This window comes from Bombina bombina, chromosome 8, assembly GCF_027579735.1.
Source record: "Bombina bombina isolate aBomBom1 chromosome 8, aBomBom1.pri, whole genome shotgun sequence".
NCBI classification, from domain to species: Eukaryota; Metazoa; Chordata; class Amphibia; order Anura; family Bombinatoridae; genus Bombina; species Bombina bombina.
Genome location: NC_069506.1, coordinates 150,581,625 through 150,604,925, shown reverse-complemented (window position 1 = coordinate 150,604,925; position 23,301 = coordinate 150,581,625). Strand labels below are relative to the sequence as shown.

Here is a 23,301-nt window from a genome sequence, read left to right as displayed (position 1 = left end):
ATACAGGCTGTACACTCACTACTTTACATTGTAGCAAAGTGTCATTTCTTTAGTGTTGTCACATGAAAAGATATAAAATATTTACAAAAATGTGAGGGGTGTACTCACTTTTGTGAAATACTGTGTGTGTAAGTATGTGTGTGCATATATATATATATATATATATATATATATATATTGTATGTATTATGTATTTATATATGTGTGTGTGTGTATATATATATATATATATTTTATTATTTATTTTTTACAGACATATATACACATATAAATACATTAAAGGGACACTGTACACTAGATTTGTCTTTGTATAAATGTTTTGTAGATGATCTATTTATGTTGCCCATATAGGTTTTTTTTTTTTTTGCAACAATGTATAGTTTTGCTTATTTTTAAATAACATTGTGCTGATTTTCATACTCCTAATCAAGCCCCAAAGTTTTAAAAGTAGATGTTTTTAAAAGGTTTTACACTGGATTTTTAGATCAGTATCTGTGCATATTATTCTTTATAGTAGTGTCTATTACATGCAGTTATATGAAAATTGCTGTATGCTGTCCCTTTAATTCATATGTATAGATATTTTTCATGTCAGTTATGTGCATATTACAGTATAAATCAAACAATTCAAGATGAGACCGGCAATAGGGTAATATCCTCTGTAGGTATGGTGCACAGTGGACAAGCTGGCGACCTCCAGCCCACCATATAGCAATTCAATATTCCACAGCACCATATGTCATGATAAAAAGTCTTTTATTGAAGCATAACAACAGCACAAGTATGCAACGTTTCGGGATCACAATCCCTTAATCATGCATGATTAAGGGATTGTGATCCCGAAACGTTGCATACTTGTGCTTTTCTTATGCTTCAATAAAATACTTTTTATCATGACATATGGTGCTGTGGAATATTGAATTGCATATTACAGAATGTGATAATTTATGTGCATATTACAGTATGCAATCATGTTTGTGCATATTACAGTATGCAATCATGTTTGTGCATATTACAGTATGCGATCATGTTTGTGCATATTACAGTATGCGATCATGTTTGTGCATATTACAGTATGCGATCGGGTATGCACATATTATAAAAAAACATGTTAAAGAACATTGGAATATGAAATATTTATATTTTCATGTTGGGTTAGGGCTATTGCGAATATGTCATGGTGTTTGCACTAGAGAGTGGGTGTTAAGTTCTCGTTTAAACTTTTTTTTCTCCATTGACTCCTATGGGGGAATGCGAAAACGCAATCACGATTTTTTGGAATTTCAACTTTAAACGTGATTTGGCTTACAACTAGCGCAAAATACATTTTTTTGGAGCTTGTAATACGAACGCAGCCCAACTACCACAAAAAGCTTAAAGGGACACTGAACCCAAATGTTTTCTTTTGTGATTCAGATAGAGCATGACATTTTAAGCAACTTTCTAATTTACTCCTATTATCAAATTTTCTTCATTCTTTTGCTATCTTTATTTGAAATGCAAGAATGTAAGTTTAGATGCTGGCCCATTTTTGTGAACAACCTGGGTTGTTATTGCTGATTGGTGGATAAATTCATCCACCAATAAAAAAGTGCTGTCCAGAGGCTGAACCAAAAAAAAAGCTAAGATGCCTTCTTTTTCAAATAAAGATAGCAAGAGAACGAAGAAAAATTGATAATAGGAGTAAATTAGAAAGTTGCTTAAAAATGCATGCTCTATCTGAATCACGAAAGAAAAAATTTGGGATCAGTGTCCCTTTAATTCTAGCTGAGTTTTCACGATCGGGGGGAAAAAATACAGCGCCACTTGTAATCTAGCCCATAATGATAACACTCATATAAAATAACTCCTCTAATGACTTGGCATAAAGAGGAACATTGCCATTATGTCATTATTATTGTCATTATGCAGGTAGTTTCAAAATACCGAAGAGAAAAAAACACCTTAGTTCACATACATACCGTATTCAGTTTGGAGATGTGGCGAACATATAAAAGGACTAGTTTGGTGACACTAAAACTATTGTGTTTTGTTTGCAAATCTCTTGTCACCTCAAAAAAACAAACTGTTTCTTTGTCTCTCAATGCAGTATGAACATCTCAAGAAAATCCAGGTTGACCACAGTAAAGTTTTACATACAGAATGCATTGTGGCTGAGAAAAAAATAATTTGTATCTAAAGAGTTTAATCATTATAGTCTACTAATGACAAACAATATCAGCTTGCAAATCCTGTTATTAATTACTAATGGAAGTGCTGGAGAGTTTTTAAAAAAGATTGGTAAATGTGTAAATAAAAAGCATTAGAATCCCGGAATGAATTGTCCCCTGGATATTGGTTTTGTACTTTAATCATTTTTTCCATTAAACAAACATACCTAAATGTGTGTTGATCTTCCTGTTGTGACTGTTCTCATTTGAATCAAATATTTTAAAAATATAACCGGTGAAATAAACACAAATTGTAATTTAAAAAATAAAATAATTATACGTGGAAAAACCCTTTGTAGTATACTTTATATCTTTATCAATTTAACTCTGAAAATTTATTTTTTCACTACCTCCAGAGATACTGGAGAGGATTCTGAAATATTAATTTATAGCTATCCCTATTTGGTCACAGCAAATGAGACAAATTAAAATGAAAAAATAGATTTTTCAAGGGAAGGCCGTATACATCAAATAAATTACATTTTTACATGCTTTGAAAACATGAATGAATGAAGTCATCATTCATATTAACAAAGTTTAAAGTTAAAATTAGAATATACATTGTTGGAAAATCCCTATTTATTTGTACAATCTAACGGCTAGATTTAGAGATGGGCGGTAGCCGTCAAAACCAGCGTTAGAGGGTCCTAACGCTGGTTTTTACCGCCCTCTGGTATTTGGAGTCAGTCAGGAAAGGGTCTAACGCTCACTTTGCAGCCGCAACTTTTCCATACCGCAGATCCCCCTACGCCATTTGCGTATCCTATCTTTTCAATGGGATCTTTCTAACGCTGGTATTTAGAGTCGTGGCTGAAGTGAGCGTTATAAATCTAACGACAAAATTCCAGACGCAAAAAAAAGTCAGTAGTTAAGAGCTTTCTGGGCTAACGCCGGTTTATAAAGCTCTTAACTACTGTGCTCTAAAGTACACTAACACCCATAAACTACCTATGTACCCCTAAACCGAGGTCCCCCTACATCGCCGCCACTCTAATTAAATTTTTTAACCCCTAATCTGCCGTCCGCACGCCGCCGCAAGCTACGTTATACATATGTACCCCTAATCTGCTGCCCCTAACACCGCCAACCCCTATATTATATTTATTAACCCCTAATCTGCCCCCCTCAATGTCGCCTCCACCTGCCTACACTTATTAACCCCTAATCTGCCGACCGGACCGCGCAACTATTATAATAAAGTTATTAACCCCTAATCCGCCTCACTCCCGCCTCAATAACCCTATAATAAATAGTATTAACCCCTAATCTGCCCTCCCTAACATCGCCGACACCTAACTTCAAGCATTAACCCCTAATCTGTCGACCGGAGCTCACCGCTACTCTAATAATTTTTTAACCCCTAAAGCTAATTCTAACCCTAACACCCCCCTAACTTAAATATAATTTAAATCTAACAAAATAAATTATCTATTATTAAATAAATTATTCCTATTTAAAGCTAAACACTTACCTGTAAAATAAACTCTAATATAGCTACAATATAAATTATAATTATATTGTAGCTATTTTAGGATTAATATTTATTTTACAGGTAACTTTGTAATTATTTTAACCAGGTACAATAGCTATTAAATAGTTAATAACTATTTAATAGTTACCTAGTTAAAATAATTACAAAATTACCTGTAAAATAAATCCTAACCTAAGTTACAATTAAACTTAACACTACACTAGCAATAAATAAATTAAATAAAATACCTACAATTATCTACAATTAAACCTAACACTACACTATCAATAAATTAATTAAATACAATACCTACAAATAAATACAATGAAATAAACTAACTAAAGTACAAAAAATAAAAAAGAACTAAGTTACAAAAAATAAAAAAATATTTACAAACATTAGAAAAATATTACAACAATTTTAAACTAATTACACCTACTCTAAGCCCCCTAATAAAATAACAAAGCCCACCAAAATAAAAAAAATGCCCTACCCTATTCTAAATTAAAAAAGTTCAAAGCTCTTTTACCTTACCAGCCCTGAAAAGGGCCCTTTGCGGGGCATGCCCCAAAGAATTCAGCTCTTTTGCCTGTAAAAAAAACACATACAATACCCCCCCCAACATTACAACCCACCACCCACATACCCCTAATCTAACCCAAACCCCCCTTAAATAAACCTAACACTAAGCCCCTGAATATCTCCCTACCTTGTCTTCACCTCACCGGGTTCAGCGATCGGTCCAGAAGAGGGTCCGAAGTCTTGATCCAAGCGGCGGCTGAAGAACTCCATCATCGGGCTGAAGTCGGAAGTCCATCATCGGGAAGAAGTCTTCTATCAAGCGGCATCTTCAATCTTCTTTCTTCCGGAGCGGAGCGGAGCCATCTTCTTTCCAGCCGACGCGGATCCAACCTCTTCAACAGACGCCTACTCGCCGAATGACGGTTCCTTTAAATGACGTCATCCAAGATGGCGTCCCTCGAATTCCGATTGGCTGATAGGATTCTATCAGCCAATCGGAATTAAGGTAGGAATATTCTGATTGGCTGATGGAATCAGCCAATCAGATTCAAGTTCAATCCGATTGGCTGATCCAATCAGCCAATCAGATTGAGCTCGCATTCTATTGGCTGATGATGGAGTTCTTCAGCCGTCGCTTGGATGAAGACTTCGGACCCTCTTCTGGACCGATCGCTGAACCCGGTGAGGTGAAGACAAGGTAGGGAGATATTCAGGGGCTTAGTGTTAGGTTTATTTAAGCGGGGTTTGGGTTAGATTAGGGGTATGTGGGTGGTGGGTTGTAATGTTGGGGGGGGTATTGTATGTGAGTTTTTTACAGGAAAAAGAGCTGAATTCTTTGGGGCATGCCCCGCAAAGGGCCCTGTTCAGGGCTGGTAAGGTAAAAGAGCTTTGAACTTTTTTAATTTAGAATAGGGTAGGGCATTTTTTTATTTTGGGGGGCTTTGTTATTTTATTAGGGGGCTTAGAGTAGGTGTAATTAGTTTAAAATTGTTGTAATATTTTTCTAATGTTTGTAAATATTTTTTTATTTTTTGTAACTTAGTTCTTTTTTATTTTTTGTACTTTAGTTAGTTTATTTCATTGTATTTATTTGTAGGTATTGTATTTAATTAATTTATTGATAGTGTAGTGTTAGGTTTAATTGTATTTATTTGTAGGTATTTTATTTAATTTATTTATTGATAGTGTAGTGTTAGGTTTAATTGTAGATAATTGTAGGTATTGTATTTAATTTATTTATTGATAGTGTAGTTTTAGGTTTAATTGTAACTTAGGTTAGGATTTATTTTACAGGTAATTTTGTAATTATTTTAACTAGGTAGCTATTAAATAGTTATTAACTATATAATAGCTATTATACCTGGTTAAAATAAATACAAAGTTGCCTGTAAAATAAATATTAATTCTAAAATAGCTACAATATAATTATAATTTATATTGTAGCTATATTAGGGTTTATTTTACATGTAAGTATTTAGCTTTAAATAGGAATAATTTATTTAATAAGAGTTAATTTATTTTGTTAGATTTAAATTATATTTAACTTAGGGGGGTGCTAGTGTTAGGGTTAGACTTAGCTTTAGGGGTTAATACATTTATTATAGTAGCGGTGAGCTCCGATCGGCAGATTAGGGGTTAATTATTGTAGGTAGGTGGAGGCGACGTTGTGGGGGGCAGATTAGGGGTTAATAAATATAATATAGGGGTCGGCGGTGTTAGGGGCAGCAGATTAGGGGTACATAACTATAATGTATGTTGCGGCGGTGTACGGAGCGGCAGATTAGGGGTTAATAATAATATGCAGGGGTCAGCGATAGCGGGGCGGCAGATTAGGGGTTAATAAGTGTAAGGTTAGGGGTGTTTAGACTCGGGGTTCATGTTAGAGTGTTAGGTGCAGACGTAGGAAGTGTTTCCCCATAGAAAACAATGGGGCTGCGTTAGGAGCTGAACGCTGCTTTTTTGCAGGTGTTAGGTTTTTTTTCAGCTAAAACTGCCCCATTGTTTTCTATGGGGGAATCGTGCACGAGCACATTTTTGAAGCTGGCCGCGTCCGTAAGCACCGCTGGTATCGAGAGTTGCAGTGGCGTTAAATATGCTCTACGCTCCCTTTTTGGAGCCTAACGCAGCCGTTCTGTGAACTCTAAATACCAGCGGTATTTAAAAGGTGCGGGGGAAAAAAAGCATGCGTAGCTAACACACCCCTTTGGCCGCAGAACTCTAAATCTAGCCGTAAGATTCTTTTTAGATTTAAATATATTAAAGGGACAGTCTACACCAGAATTTTTATTGTTTTAAAAGATAGATAATCCTTTTATTACCCATTTCCCAGTTTTGCATAACTAACACAGTTATAATAATATACTTTTAACCTATTTGATTATCTTATATCTAAGCCTCTGCAAACTGCCCCTTTTTCAGTTCTTTTGACAGACTTGCAGTTTAGCCAATCAGTGCCTGCTCCCAGATAACTTCTCGTGCACAAGCACAGTGTTATCTATTTGAAATAAGTGAACTAACACCCTCTAGTGGTGAAAAACTTTTAAAATGCAATCTGAAAGAGGTGGGCTTCAAGGTCTAAGAAATTAGCATATGAACATCCTAGGTTAAGCTTTCACCTAAGAATACCAAGAGAACAAAGCAAAATTGGTGATAAAAGTAAATTGGAAAAGTGTTTAAAATTACATGCTCTATCTGAATCATGAAAGTTTATTTTGGCCTAGACTGTCCCTTTAAGAGTTCAGTTTTTGGAAAGAAACCTTGTTTTGTGGTGTGTACGCATCTAAGAATCCCTTTCTCTTAAATGTTAAGCAATTAACGCTCGCCAGGTCATTTATTGATACAAGGACTTACATGAGAATTGAACATTAATACCAGTTACCTGTATTGTAAATTTTATTTTAATGAGAACATCATCAAACTTAATTAAACATTTCCCTATTCAAACATCTCCAGTAAGAAGTGATTAATGATTAGACATACAATTCCACATTATCACACAAATTGTAACTCTGTATTTAAGAAAGGAAAAAAACAACAAAGCAGCATATTTTTTTCTACAAATATATAAAAATACTCTTAAGCACAAATGTTTTATTACATCATATATGATAACATAACAAAATCTGATGGACATTCAAGCACAGATCCCCTGGACAAACAGAGTATCCATTATTCTGCAAATTCTATGAATATGGTGTTGTAAATATTTTTTCTATACTCTGGTCTTATTTTCCAGTTGACAAATTTCATAATATAGAGGTAGCAGTACACATATAATTATGTGTTGATTTAATTATGCATCTAGAATGGCATGGTTATTCTTTCACTAAAGATGGGATCTGGTTTGGAGACAACTGGTTGACTTTGTGTGTGGCATTCCTTTATGATTAAGGACCTATTTATCCAACTCTACAATTTCCTCTGCGATTCTGCTGCTGAAAACGTCTCAGTTTATGTGCCCAAACATCACGCCATGGCAGCGCTAGACTATTTTTATCCAAAATCAAACGAGCTGGATCAGGAGACTCTTCATCATTCCCAATAATTAAGTAGGACTTGCCTACTTGCACTCGGAGGCAGTCACAAGCTAAATCCTGTTCTGGAACCCAGAGAGGTTGGTCACCACGACGAATGGGAACTCGGCGCTGACGGTACACTGTAAGCACATTAGCTGTGAATTGCCACCATTCTCCAGACTTTTCCATGGACAACAGCTGGGCTCTAAGAACTGCAGGAAGAAGGACAGTATATTAACAGTAAATATATTCATAATACATTTATGTCAACTGTAAAGGACTTCAAATTAAGTAGCAGTTAGTGGCTGTAGCAAAAATAATCATGTCGCATGAGTTAAAACAGTAAAAAAGCAGTACACTTTGTTCTTATAGGCAAAAAGTGTATACAGTATACACGTAAAAACAACTTTAAAAATAGTAAAAAAATGTGTATCTTACTGAATAGTTTTGCAGGCTAAAGAAACATCCTGTTCCTAGGAATATTAATGTTTTATCAAACATAACTGACCAATACTTTAACTGAGTAAGTTATTATTTAAAAGATGACCTCTGTGAAATAAATACACCTTTATGATCTACAAATATTCAGTAGAGAACCATAAAGATAATCCACAAAATGCACAAGAAATTGAAACTTCTAATATCTTAAAGGGATATAAAATAGCCTGTTTACATTATAGCAGATTATACATAATAGAATGTGAACTATTCAACCTTTTTAAAAGGATTTTGCCTTTTTATTTCTTTTTTTTTTTTTAATTTGTGTAGTATCTATTACCTACTGCCACAGCCATACAAGGGGGCTGGGGTCCCTACAGGAAGGCATATCTAGATTTATGTCATAAATCTTCTAGGGTAACGTGAACTGGTTTAACATTCAATGAAAGCTAGATGAACAGGAAGTGAGTGTCTGTCCATGCTCAGAAGAGGCAAAATGCAACTTCTGCACGTCTGCTATGCAAGGAATTTTAAGTGCTTATTTTGCAAGAAATCAAGTAAATTGTTTGCTCTTTTTTAACACAATATGTTTCTTTTTATATTTACTTAGATTTAACATATATTTTGTTTTACTAAGGGTGCATAGTTTTATATCCCTTTAATATCACAGGAACTATTGAATCAATAATTCTTCTTAGTTCTAGGAACAAAATTTGATAACAAGTTAACATTGATATAATTAAATGATTAGGAAATGTATGAGAATTAAGACTTCTCTTTACTAAGGGGACTCATATTTTTTTTTTTGTCTGGTAATATCATCAGTGTAAATTCTTACAAAGTCATTATTAGTCACAGCACCTGCTGCTTTATTTTGACACCATGATCCCTGTGAATAACTAAAATTTTTACCTTTTATTTAGAGAAAGTGCTACAACAAGCTAAACGGCTCTTGTTAGGGAATCCACATTATTAGTAATTTTACATTAATTCTCCATGTTTCTTAATTTTAAAGTGGGAAATAATAATAAACAAATATGTTTGTGTTTTTCTATTATATGGAGAGTGGAAGTCAGAGTAATACATGCACAAAACATATCCAGTGTCTACTTAAACTAGTAGGGAATCAATATCTGAATCTGAATATAATTTTATGTTCATGCATAGTTTGTAAAGTAACTCTGACAGCGTAGTATGATAGACAGAGAGAGACATAATCAGGCAGGTGCGTAATTCAGCAATTAGAAAAGGATACTCAACTGTATATATCTAGAATATCTTCAATCCTATATTTAGTCCCCACTAACTTTCCCCAAAATGACTAATAATTAGTAGTTACCTGTGTGCAGTCAAGTAGTTAGTCTTATAATTGACAATTTCGAGAAATAGGTGTTATCCTTACAGGTATCTACAGGTTAAAAAACACTTACATAATATGTAATTCAGAGAACATTTAAAATTAATTTTAATAGCTTATGAATGCACCCAAATGTTTCCAAGTCTTTACAGATTCCCTGGTAAAACTGTGAGTCACAGTAAAAAAAGTACTAAGATTAACTTGCTGTGTAAGACGCAAACATATTTAGCACAGCTTAAAATAATTGAGTACAATTATATAATTTTTATTAACTTTATATAGTAACATTTCACGTTCCCCTATATAAATTCAGCAGAAGTTACACTGCTCTGAGATTACCATTTCTTACCTTTCTATATTACCTGGAGGTCTCTTTCCTCCATGTTATAGCTACTGGTCTTTTACCTCCCTATAGTAGCTTCTGAGCTGCTATCTCTCTATTGTACCCGTTAATCTATTACCTGCCTATAGTACCTACAAGTCTCTTCCCTCACTATTGTTATTGATGGTCTGTTATCTTTCTATAGTACCCTTTGGCATGTTGGCTGCCTACAGTACCTTCTGCATTGTTGCCTGACTTCTGGACTTTTTCAGAAGTTTGCTGCTTTATTGCCTTCCTATAGGGGCCTATTTATTAATGTGCGAGCGGACATGATCCGATATTGCGGATCATGTTCGCCGCACATTGATAAATGCTGACAGCATACGCTGTCGGCATTTATCATTACACCAGCAGTTCTTGTGAACTGCTGGTGCAACGCCGCCCCCTGCAGATTCGGGGCCAATCGGCCGCCAGCAGGGGGTGTCAATCAACCCAATCGTATTGGATCAGATTGATTTTTGGCAATGTCTGTCCGCCGCCTCTAAAGACCGCTGCTTCATAACTTGTGTTTCTGGTGAGCCTGAAGGCTCGTCAGAAACACGGGGCATCAAGCTCCATACAGAGCTTGATAAATGTGCCCCATAGTATCTACTGACTTTTTAACATTAACATTCAAAATTTCTGTAAAATATGGAAGTTATAGCCTTTAAAAGAGGCCAAATGTATTTCAAGAGGTCAAGACTTTTAAAATATAAAAGTTAAAAAAAATGTGCTCAAAAAGACATTTCAGATTAAAATCACAAAACAAAACTCTGGGGGAGTTAATAGCAAGGCAAAGTCACTTAATAGCCTCAAATATAGTCTGCAATAGATTACAATTTTAAAACCTTGCGCAAAAGCCTTACAAAACACTTTGTATGGCTTCTCTGACTGAGATATGTAAATACAGAAGACATTTTTTGTTACCACTAGGTCATACATTTTACAACTGCTCTGTAAACTAATTGTATGGTTTTTAAAAATTAAATACAATTTACATCTGCAAGGACTATTTCTATGCTAACTGTTGCTATGGTTGGTTTGGCTAGCTTAATTAATGGGTGCATTTATTAAAACATCATTAAACACATCTTGCTTAGGTGGCAAATTGCACTTTCCCCCACTCCCTAGATGTGCAACATTTTGAAAACCCAGGTTACAGATTTTGCTTTTTGACTTCTCTAGGGCAGGCTATGTGGGACAAAGCACATTTTTACACAAAAGCAAGATGTACCCCAGCCATGTAATGATAAAAAAAGAAATTTAACTTTTGATGTTCCTTATACAGGTAATAAATTGGTTATCTAGCATTCTTCAGACATTACTAATGGTAAGAGTTGTGGAGAAAAATGTTCAACTTCCAAGGTTGATCATTGTTCAAAAGATCACTTCCCACCAGATCCCAGTATGTATCTAGAACCAATTATCCTGATAAAAAACCTGTGAAAGAGTAATCAGCATAGCTTATGGTGCTTCACATATAAGATGGTAAGGTGCTTTAAACTTTTAAATGGAGACCAGTTGTTTCAAAAGCTCTGTAGCTCCATCAAATTGGTTTAATATATTGGAAATAATTCTGGACACAGACTTGTCAACAATAATTTTGAGCTGTAATTTTCCAGATTTCGGGAGATGACTAATACATCAAGCAGATGCAGATTTTTTGCGATAAGTATTGTATGGTGAAACTAGGCATGGTAGTGTTAGGTTTGATTGTGGCCGCTTTGGAAGTAGTTCCTATTGCACATTTTCACATGAAGCCAGGGCAACTGATCTTCCCTGAGATTCCCTATCCTTGTCTCAGATAATTTACCTGAAAAAAGTATATTGAAGTTCTCACTTAATGGCTGACAATGCACATGTACTCCAAAGGAAGTGTTTTCTGTAGATAAACTGGGTTGTATTCTAAACAGATCCCAGCCTGTCTAGTTTTCAATTGGATATGGTTTGGAATCAGCACAAGGTGACCACCTCAGGAATTTTCCTTTCCTCTAAATAGTTTAGAGATAAGAGTGCATCTGGCCTTCTGCATCTGCATCATGTCTCTATCTAATCAGAAGATATTTAGGTAGTTGTAAATGTCAACAATAAGGGTTTTTCACAGCAAACTTGCAATTCATGATGCATCAAGTATTCTCAGATGGACAGAAATACTTCTCATGGAAATTTTTGCACAACATATTCCAGGTAATATAATATCATACGCAAATGTTCCAGTGATGTCTCCAAAGGATGCTTTTCTTTAAATTACCAAGAGAAATGTCAGTTTCAGGAAATAGATCTTATAGCAACTGCAATGGTGTCAAGTATATCACAGAAGCTGAGATCCTAATGCCTTTTATGAGGGTAAAATAGTAATTTTTTGGAATTTCTACTTTCCCAAAGGTTCATAAATCGCTCAAACATATTACAAGGTTTGGCCTCTCTAGCAAGTTGAATGAAAACATGATTTTAAATTGGAATTCCATATCTATTCCATGATGTTGTAATTCTCCAAACGGATGCCATTATGAATTAATACATTATTGTAGCCTATCAGCTGAGGATAGCCGAGGATAGTCTGCAACTCCAAACACACCAGTCACTAATCAGTTTAGTGATCACTGCTTTCAGTGGTGAAGATGAAGAAACTTTTAAGTCATGTATACATGTATAGTAAATGATAAGCACACCTTGCTCAAAAGTTACATTTTAACACTAGGTAAAACAATTATGGGGTCAATCACAATCCTTTAAAAAAAAACGTATCAAATGATTTATCTACAAAAATCCCCATAGACTTTAATGGTGGTTTTCTGTTGAAAGTAATCTGATACATTTTTTTAAAGGGATTATGTTCAACCCCTTTGTGTTTATTAGCTACAATATATATATATATATATATATATATATATATATACACACACATATTAATTGCAAATATCTAAATTATGTGCTCGGACAATAAAAAAATTGTTAAGCACAACCTTAGAGAAAAGGGTTATACAACTGTTAAATGCATACATGTCATGAATTTCTATTATCAGTTAAGTAAAACAATATATTCCCTTAGGGCTTGATTCTCTAAACCTATCTGGTCTGGAGACTCGCAACTTAGACAGTTAATTCTTATTATTGCATTTTTTAAATTTATTTTTTACTATGGGTGTCAGACAGTAGGGGCCTTATGTTCAAGTTTTGCCTAAGGCCTTGCAAAGTCTAGAGCCTCCACTGCTGCCGAGATACTATAAGATGCCTCACCATATTATAAGACCTCTCTGGGATTGTTTTTAAGTATATTTTTACCTTGAGAACTGTGTATATCATTAAGGAAAGTTCGCTAATATGCTTTGGGCTCAATTTATCAAACAAAAGGAGAATCCTCTGAGTAATTCTCCTATATATTAAAGAGAGACATTTAGGATTAGGCCCATAGTCACCATGTTTTGCTTTTTTGCATTGGCTGAGTATCTTTTGCTTCAGGGAAAGTCAATTAAAACCCATGCAACAGCTTCTTTAAAGGTTTTCTTGTGTTACGATTTTTCTGATATGCTGTATAAATAATTAAGGCAACAGCTTTTCTAATTATTTGGAATGGTTCAGAATAATAAGCAAATTTGGTTATTTTCTGTTATATACCGTGCTATCAATTATTAGTACCATTACACTGAACTGTGTATTATCTACTGTGCAATACAAAATTAATTCAATAAAGTTATTCAAACTTTCCCATTAGATGAAACTGCTGAATAATGTAATAATTATAAAAGTATCATACTTAATTATATTAAATATAAAATTATATAGCTATCTTAATGAGAACAATACCAGAGTTACTGTGTAATAGGAGAAAATAAATGTTTAATATAATTTCATTTTATATTACATTTATCAATGTATTTACTACAACCTTTGTTGTTTTTTTATATATGTATATGCACATACTGCATGTTCAGTAAAAGAAAAATATACCAGTGGTTCAACAACAAAAAGACTAGATTACAAGATGTTTTAATCCAGATGTGAATATTTATTTTTAGCAATGCTTGGAATGCATTGGCCCATTTCTTCTAAGTTGTGCTGTGTACAAGGCAAACTTGCCACTGAAACCAACAAGTTTTACTGGGAATGAGCAAGCCAGTAAAATACAAGCAATGGAACAAATGAACCATATAATGACAAAGCAAATGTATTCTCCTATACTAAATACGTGTAAAGCATTTAGCAGCAGGCAAAATATTGCATCTTCTAAATTATTATTCTGATATTCACTACAGACTACTACTTCAAACTGCAATATAATCATAAAAAGATAAGCAGATCAGTCAGTATGATATAAAAATGATACTATTGGTTCGGCTAGTTTGGTCTAGATTGGTTACTTAAACAAGAATAGCAATAAAGTTATGACATTTAAAGGACCACTCAGTAGAATGAAATAATTGACACGTGCATAATAAAAAGACAAGGCAATAGCACTTACCCTGAATTTTAAATAAGCAGTAGATTATTTTCTGACAAATGTATTTTTTTCTAGCATTTTCCGGCCCCCTGTATCATGTGACGAGCATCAGCCAATCACAGACTAGTATATGTATACCCTGTGAGCTTGTGCACATGCTCAGTAGGATCTTGTTCCCCAGAAAGTGTGTTAATAAAAAGACTGAGCAAAATTTGATAATGGAAATAAATTGGAAAGTGTCTTAAAATAACATGCTCTACCTGAATCATAAATGTTTATTTAGACTTGAATTTCCCTTTAAGAGATGAGAACTAGGAGGTCTATGAATGAGTACACTGTAGATTAATTAAACATCCTAATTTACACAGTGCATGTAAAATTGATAAATATTTATAGAATGATCATATACTGTTATTTCCTTGTGTGTTTCACAAGCAGACAGCTTCTTCAAAATCTTATAGCATCCCTCTAATATATACACACCTTGGGTGGTTGTACACACTTAACCTGTGGCCTCTTGCCTTTAATTTTAACAGCTACTCTCACTGGTCATCATTTGTTTGAAGGCTGTTTAGTTTTATTAGTCATGACACAAAGACGATCCATCACTGGGAATTCTTTTCTTTTACACTTTTTTCCTATCCTATTGACTTATGCCAGAGGGCCCCTTATCCTTTTCAAGATGCGGGACATGGCCGGAGCACACTGATCTCTAATGAGTTACAGGCCACCCCATAGAAAATACATTAACCCCTCTGTATTCAATGGGATATACAACACTTTGTTTTGCATTGTATCACTTGCCTTCTGACAATAACACAATTCTAAAACAAGAAAAAAAAATGAAAGCGGCAAGATTAAAAATATGCATTTTGCAGTTAGATTTTCCATCATGGTAATAGGTTGATTTTTTAGAACTGAAACCCAGTCCTATATATTTTGCTTTTCATCTTCTCTAGTTGCCCTCTTCTCTTTTTAATCATCAAGAGGAAATCGGCTTAACTGGATAATTCCCTTTGTGTTTAAAAAAAACATTTTCTCAAAGCAGCAGGGCTTGGACTCAACTTTCTCTGTCATCTCCCATCCGTGCTCTAGCATTCAAGGCACACTTTGCTTCCCACCCGAACATCCCTTTACTCCCAAAGACGTGGCTTTAGCTAATCCTCTGAAATGATGATCCGCCAGTCATATTATCCTAGCTGTATTGCTGGGATCAAGAATAGAACCTGCTGGGAGGGCACTGTCCCAATGGGAGAATGAAACAGAATAAAAGCCCTGGAATGCAGTTTATCCTGCTAATTAGTATATAGGCACCAGTAATGTCTGCAGGCTGTCATAGGCCGAAGGTTTTCACATCTCTTTTCTGGGGCAGTTTTTTGTTTTACTTTCATTTCTTAGAACACGGCTGATTGCTTTAGACTTGATCTATTGGTACATAGATTGGTGCCTTAAAATCCTTATTAATGAACATTATTTTTTTATCTATTTTCTCAGAACTTCTGATTAATTATTTAGAGCATGCCATTTTGCACTATTAATGCTTTCATTCTATGGGGCTGATTTATCAAGCTCCGTATGGAGCTTGTTGCCCCTGTTTCTACGCGAGCCTTTAGGCTCGCCGGAAAGAAAAGTTATGAAGCAGCGGTTTAAAAACCGCTGCTCCATAGCTTGTCTGCCTGCTCTGACGCCATGGACAGAAATCAACTCACTCAAATACGATCGGGTTGATTGACACCCCCTGCTAGCGGCCGATTGGCTGAGAATCTGCAGGGGGCGGCATTGCACCAGCAGTTCACAAGAACTGCTGGTGCAATGATAAATGCGCTGTCGGCATTTATCGATGTGCAGCGGACATGATACGCTACATTGTATCATGTCCCCTCGCACTATGATAAATCTACCCCTAAGTGTTTAACTCTTACAAAAACACATAGTTAAAGTCACTCTCAGGATAAACAAGCACTGCTGTTGCTGAGCTGAACACAGATAGTAATTGGCAGGGTTGCGGAAATTGGCTCATTAGCTGTTTCCTGCTTGGACCCAGATGTTGTCTGCTGTTCCTGAGAAGAACTATAACTACCTGTTTAAGCCCTTTGTAGTGGTTAAACTCAGAGTTGGATCGCCAAAAGTGCAAATATTGAGTGCTCTAAAAACATTGTCAAAGTTCATTAAAATATTTGTATTCCTTTTTTAAACATGTTTTTGTATACATGTATACTTATGTATGCTTGTGAGTTACTGTCCACCAATAAGTATGTGGGAGTTTGCTTATAAACCAGTGAATTCCTATTCCATAGATTTACTACACAAACATATAATTTCTGCAATTTAAAAAATTCACATATTTAGCTTTAAAGTGACATGAAACCCAAATTGTTTCTTTTATGATCCAGAAGGAGCATGTGATTTTAAATGTTTTTCCAATTTACTCCTATTATCTAATTTGCTTCATTCTCTTAATATACTTTGTTTAAAAGCATATCTAAATAGGCTCAGGAGCTGTTGAAGGTGGTTGCACATAGATGCCTTGTGTTATTGGCTTCCTCATGTACATTACTATTTCTTTAACAAAGGATACATAAATAATTAAGCAAATTAGATAACAGAAGTAAATTGGAATGCTTTTTAAAATTGTACTCTCTACCTGATTCATGAAAGAAAAATGTTGGGGTTAATTTCCCTTTAAGAGAATAAAGCAAATTAGATAATAGAAATAAATTGGAAAGTTGTTTAAATTGGTTTGCTTTTTTTAAATCATGCAAGAAACATTGTCATGTCCCTTTAAACTCTTTCATTTGTATGATAGGTACATTTAGGGGTTAATGTCTAATGCAGTCTAATTAAAAAATAAATGCTCCAATTTGTTAATATCTTATTAGAAAATACATAGTGGTTACAGAATTTTATTATACCCATAGGTATTTATTGACACATATTATTTTGACATTTTATAACTATATAATTAGTGTTATTTGAACTGCAGGACAATTTGGTGTGAGTAATATCTGGATTAATGAACCTTAAATAAAAAAATGAAGATCAAGATTATGAATCATTAACTTTTATTTCTGCATTTTTTACTTGTTTCCTATTTAGTAACTGCCTAAATCTACAATAGTTTTCAGGTTTTGTATGAAAAGGTGCAATGTTTTAACCCCTTGGCTGTCCAAGAGGGTTATAACATACCACTACAAAATGCTCATCTTAATTAATTAATTAATTAATTAATTAATGTATTTATTTGTGTATGTATTTATTTAAGAATAAAGCATGTTAAAGACATACAAAACATGAATTTGTCATTTTAAAATAGATTATATTAATAGGTATTTTTTTTTACAAAAGAAAGCAAAATAAACAATGATATGTTGTGATATGATGTGATGTATATTATAGAGTTTTATTTTTCTTAATTAAACATTTTACAGGGAGAGTAAATGTTGAGCGTAATATCCCTGGTTTTACTATAAAAAGTTGAATATATGTGGTAAAACAACTTTGAAATATACTTTCATTTATTAATTTGATGATTTTTTTCTATAATTTAATTATGTGGTTGCAGACCCCTTTAAACTACTAATATAATTTAAAAAAATGCATCTACATTCTCAGGCTAATTTGATAAAAATTAAATTATTCTATCAATCTTTTATTTTGTGTTTAATGTCCTTTTAAAGGGATACTAAACCCAAATTTGTTTCTTTCACGATTCAGATAGAGCATGCAATTTTAAACAACTTTCTAATGTACTCCTATTATCATTTTTTTTGTTCTCTTTCTATCTTTATTTAAAAAGCAGGAATGAAAAGCTTCGTAGTCAGCCCATTTTAGGTTCAGAACGATGGAGAGCGCTTGCTTATCGGTGGCTTCATTTAGCATACCAATAAGCAAGCATAACCCAGGTTGTGAACCAAAAATGGGCCAGCTCCTAAGCTTTAAACATTCCTGCTGTTTACATAAAGATAGCAAGAGAACGAAGAAAAATTGATAATAGGAGTAAATTAGAAAGTTGCTTAAAATTGCATGTTCTATCCGAATCATGAAAGAAAAAAATTGGGTTTAGTGTCCCTTTAAGTATGTAGAATTTACCAAAATCTGTAACAATTTACACAGAACATCTCATGTTTGGTTGTGTCCCAAGCAAATATTTTGCAACGCTGTTTAATGCTGTTATAAAAGTGTGATAGTGAGAGCTCAAGTGGTTAATAAACAAATGTAGAGAATCTTAAATACTATAATTGGGTTTTCAATTTTGCAAACATCTTAAACACTGAAATCAGGTTAATTTATGATTGCAAGAAAGCGAATGGACATTTAAATTTGCAAATGATAAACTTACATAAAATTGTTAATTACAGACATGTCATGAATTGAAGGATACAAATTGTGGGAAATAGAAACCCACAGAAAAGGCTGCACTAATAGCATTCTGTACAATATTGGAGAGAACACATGAAAGAAAACATAACTTTTAATCTAGAAATAACTTAAAAAGGGACCCATTGAACACACATAAAAGCAACAAAAGAGCTAACAATTAATAAACTCCTGATTGTGTAACAATATTGCCTTTGTATAATGATCAGGTAAAACAATCAGGAAAATCCACTATGCGGACAAAAAACAAATATGAGTGGGGGATTTAACTGGTTACAAAATAAGTCCCCTGCTAATACTGGCTACGTACGGGGATACTAGACCAAATTTGTATGGGTATAATAGTAGAAAACTAATCTCTAAACAAGCATAATACAGATATTATATAGTATATATAATAATAATGATGTTAATACTAATTGTGGATACAAAATGCCCTCTGTGTCTGGCTAAGATCCATGTCAAGGCATGAATACTTCAATAGAAGACTTTAAAGAGGTCTGTTGTGCTTAAACTCGTGCATACATTGGATATGTTGAGTGTTGAAATTAACCTATTAATGGTATAGCGATATAAGAGTGTCCTTGTACATTGCAAGGATTGTGGTTACCGGTTACAACAAAAATAACCAATTTACATTATGTAGCTGACTGCCCTGCGATAGTGCTGAGATTACTGTTAAGAGTGTATGGTCAAAATTGATTACCACGATAGGAGGGTTGTCAATAATGTGTAGGGTACTATATGTCTATAAACTAGACCTATATCCTGGTTCTGGCATCACTATAGATTACTCAGAGTAATGGTTTAGATTTAACCCCAGTGGCATATAGGACAGCTTTATGTGGCTAGATAGGGCCAGATGTGTAAAAAAGTATAAGCAACTAATGGCTATCAATAGTATAGAAACAAGAAAATTATAGGTATGTTGTGCTTCAACTCGTGTGTACAGCGGTTCTACCAAGTGTTGAAATTAACCTTTTATTGGTAAAGCGATATAGTAATATCCTTGTAATAGTATTAACAGTTGCATTACTATAGGTTACTCAGGATGACAGACTAAATTCAACCCCTGTTATATATTGAGCTGTTTTGTATAGCTGGATAGGGGCAGGTATGTATTAAAGTATAAGTGCCTGTTAGCTATAAATAGTATAGAAGCAAGTACACACAGCAGTGTGAGCACCTGTGGGTAGATTAGAGCGACTGTTACATAACGTTTATACCCCAATTTGCTTTCTCATATATGCCCATCGGTTATTCTAATCTGAGTATCTACAGGAGATAACCTAGTAGCAAAATGGTGATCTCCAAAGAAAATATATATTTCCAAAATCACTCCAAATTAAATAAGTAGGAATAAAGCATGCTTAGCGAAATGTCACTATTGACTGCTATCCACAGTATAACCCATTTTGTACAAAGGTGCTTCAGTGAGATCAGTTAAATAAGGAGTCACTGCTCTGCTTGCACTATACTAGAGCTCTGGTTACTGGAACATATTTCACAGTAACTAAGATATCAACTTATCAGATAACGGTTTATCTGATACTGGCGTTACTGGAACAATTTTCACAGTAACGTTTCAACCAGCTAATAGGTTAATGGTAGCCAGAGAACTAAATGCTAACCCCCGGTATGCCCAGGGTAATTTATAATAACCAGTAGCCTCAAAATAAGTGTTAGGTACAAGCGTCTGTAGAATATATGGCGGTAATGTTTATATCATACTGACCGCGCTTGTATTACTAGAATGCATGTCACAAAAGAAAAAGTCAGCTCTAATGTAGGTGCAAGTTTAAAATTTAAGGAACTCCCATTAGCCCCCAACCCCTGACGCGTTTTGCCCATATTGACCTTTGAAAAAGCAATTAGATTATTGATTTTTAATTATTCTAATCATTAAGAAATTAGAATTATATAGGGTTAATCAGCTAGGCACATTTCAGTTTTATATAGAAGCATTTTTTTTAATTATATTTGCATTATCAAAAAGGCTTCTAGTAATTGTTATAAATCTTTTTCAGTAGCATACGCTAATATGCTATGCCTGCCTCATTCAACAGTACACTACACCTTCTCAGAGCGTCAGCAGTGTCTTGTATGACAAAAATTTAGTTTTCACAGAAACAATGTACATCTACTCCATCTTTCTGAGCTTTAATACTGGCACACGAACCCTTACAGCATATCTGCTTATGTTACTGAAAATGAGTAATAACTTTTACTAGAAGCGTTTTAGCTAATGGAAGTATATTACAAAAATGTTATTATTTAAAATTGAAATGCACCCATGTTCATTTCAAATTTGACCTTTCTATTTCTTTAATCAGCCAAAATTGTGTATACAATTTAATAAGAAAACCTGGTTATATACATAAACACCATACCAGACTTACTGACTTTTGAATGAGATTTTCACAAGTATTTTTTGCAAACCTTCATGTAAGTGAAAAATACTAAAGTAAAGCATGATGGCTGATTCAATTATTGCCTTTTTAAAAACCATAAATTTGTATGTGGCCTTTAAAGCATCTAAAATGTTTATTTTTTGACCCCTTTGAGTTGAGAAATTGGCCATCACTGACTTAAAAGTGAAAAAAAAACCTACAGACACAGCGTAACATTTTAACATTTACTAGACCTATGTACTATTATGCCATGCAAAAGTCAGCCAAATCTCTATATAAACCAGGGGCTTTTGTAGCGATACAGCAGTCTCCTAGTCTTACTTACCATAGTCTTTCTTGCAATATTTGCGCAAGTTCATGTGCACACGGCTATGAGATGGCTTGCAGTATGACTGACATTCTGTACCTTAAGGAAAATAAGAATTTTGTACTTTAGTATACCTTATTTTATTTCCCATTTATCTTAAATCTCGCTTATTCCCAAACTACATTTTTACCTGTTTTCCATTCCACAGGATAAGCCGTGGTTGTGGTCAACTCTTCTTGAATCCCTAAAGAAGAAGCAATGAAAGGTGAATATTTTAACATTTATTATAGTGGGAAAGAAAAAATTAGTCATGACAAGTTCTCGCCACTGAACTTACGTAAAAGTTTCTTACAAAAACGATTACAAATTAAGAACTTCAGCCTTTGGTGTATAAAACGTCTCAAATATTGTAACGCACAGTTCCCTCAGGCGAGACTACTCTATATAAGTGCTGACAGTTCTGTAATGGCAGTTTGCCTGTGGAATACTTTCCACACCACTTGATGTAATCTCATGTTTCTTAACTTCCTAACATACGTCTCATACTTCTCATTTGTCACAGAATTGAAATTTCACCTGACTAAAATGGAGCTCCCATAATGAAACCTGAGATGAGATCAATATCTTAATTTTCTGTCATAGTCAATAATTCTATCACTCAGTCTCAGAAGTTAGATACCTATGGTGTAATATATGGGTCTACCTTTGCTTTCAAAATCCATTTAGTTGCTAAATACTGTTAATAGTTCCTGTACGACTGTGTTGTTCAATATGTATGAAGCAGTGGGACATATATTTGTAAATGTACTTGCTAGTGAGCCACATGCCTTATCAATTATCTTTTTTTTTCTGAAATTGTTCTTTTTCACCTACGTTGTACACTTCCTTTACAGCTGCCTTTATATTCTCTCTCTTTCAGTTTTGTTGATTGATTAATAAGACAATTTAACGTGGTGACCACATTAGCTCATTAGATTATTAACACTGAACTATGTGCTAAGCCCCTATTTTTCTATTTATCTCATTACAATGGGGATCTTTACAAAGTCTGTTGCACTGCAACATTAACCTCCCCCTGCAAAAGTCGGTGGGGATCATTATAATCCCTCCACCTCCTTATACAGATCACCTGCAACAGACCATATTATTCCTTTATCCTCCAATACCTCCACAACTCATTAACAACTTATCTACTAGTATAGCTTACTACAATGCCCCCTCTAAATTATTATACCTCACTGCTGATATAACCCTAGTGCAAATAAAACCCTATCAACATTATTTCCTCAAATATTTACTAACTTTTGAACCTGTCCACATGACTGCGCATTGAACGGGCAGCGGACCTCTTACATTGCAGGAAGCAGGCTTGCATATGCACGCCTGCCCTGCCAGAACTCAAAAGCAACTTATGCTGTTTAGTACATTGAAGAAAAATATAAAACCACATTCTCCATTAAATATACAGTGCAAGATTACAAGTTGCGCTTTATGAGTTTTCCTCTCGTGATATGGTCTTTTCGCAATTAATTTCCATTGCACAGCTATTACAAGTCTTGAAAATCACAATTGCGCATGCACATTCGCCTTTTACGTGAAAAATCTTTTCCACGCTGTACTTAACAGTTTTGCGCAACATAAAAGTTTCACGAAACACATCAAAATACATTACAAAGTACAGTTAATCATATTAACACTGTCTAATAAAAATTATTTTAAAAAAAATATTGCACAAAAAAATTATAAGGGCTCAAAGATACGAGATCTCGGGTGTTAGAAAAAAAAAGCAGACAAAGAGATTTTACATTGACATATATACACATACATAGAGAAACATGGATTTATATGTATAGAGATATGTTTAACAATAGAGATATTGAAAAGATTTTTC

At 34.2% G+C, this 23,301-nt stretch overlaps 1 protein-coding gene across 4 annotated transcripts in view; it reads right to left on the bottom strand.

The window, feature by feature from the left end:
* Nucleotides 1-7,077: 7,077 nt before the first annotated feature.
* Nucleotides 7,078-23,301, bottom strand: part of NTN5 (netrin 5) — a 144,035-nt gene continuing 127,811 nt past the window's right edge. For all 4 annotated transcript variants that reach the window (XM_053690646.1, XM_053690645.1, XM_053690644.1 and 1 more), the window contains 3 exons: nucleotides 21,601-21,654; nucleotides 21,429-21,509; nucleotides 7,078-7,930 (listed from right to left, as the gene is read on the bottom strand). In XM_053690646.1, coding sequence (XP_053546621.1) covers nucleotides 7,602-7,930; nucleotides 21,429-21,509; nucleotides 21,601-21,654 — 464 coding nt within the window. In that variant the 3' untranslated portion in view covers nucleotides 7,078-7,601. The remainder of the gene's footprint in view (nucleotides 7,931-21,428; nucleotides 21,510-21,600; nucleotides 21,655-23,301) is intronic.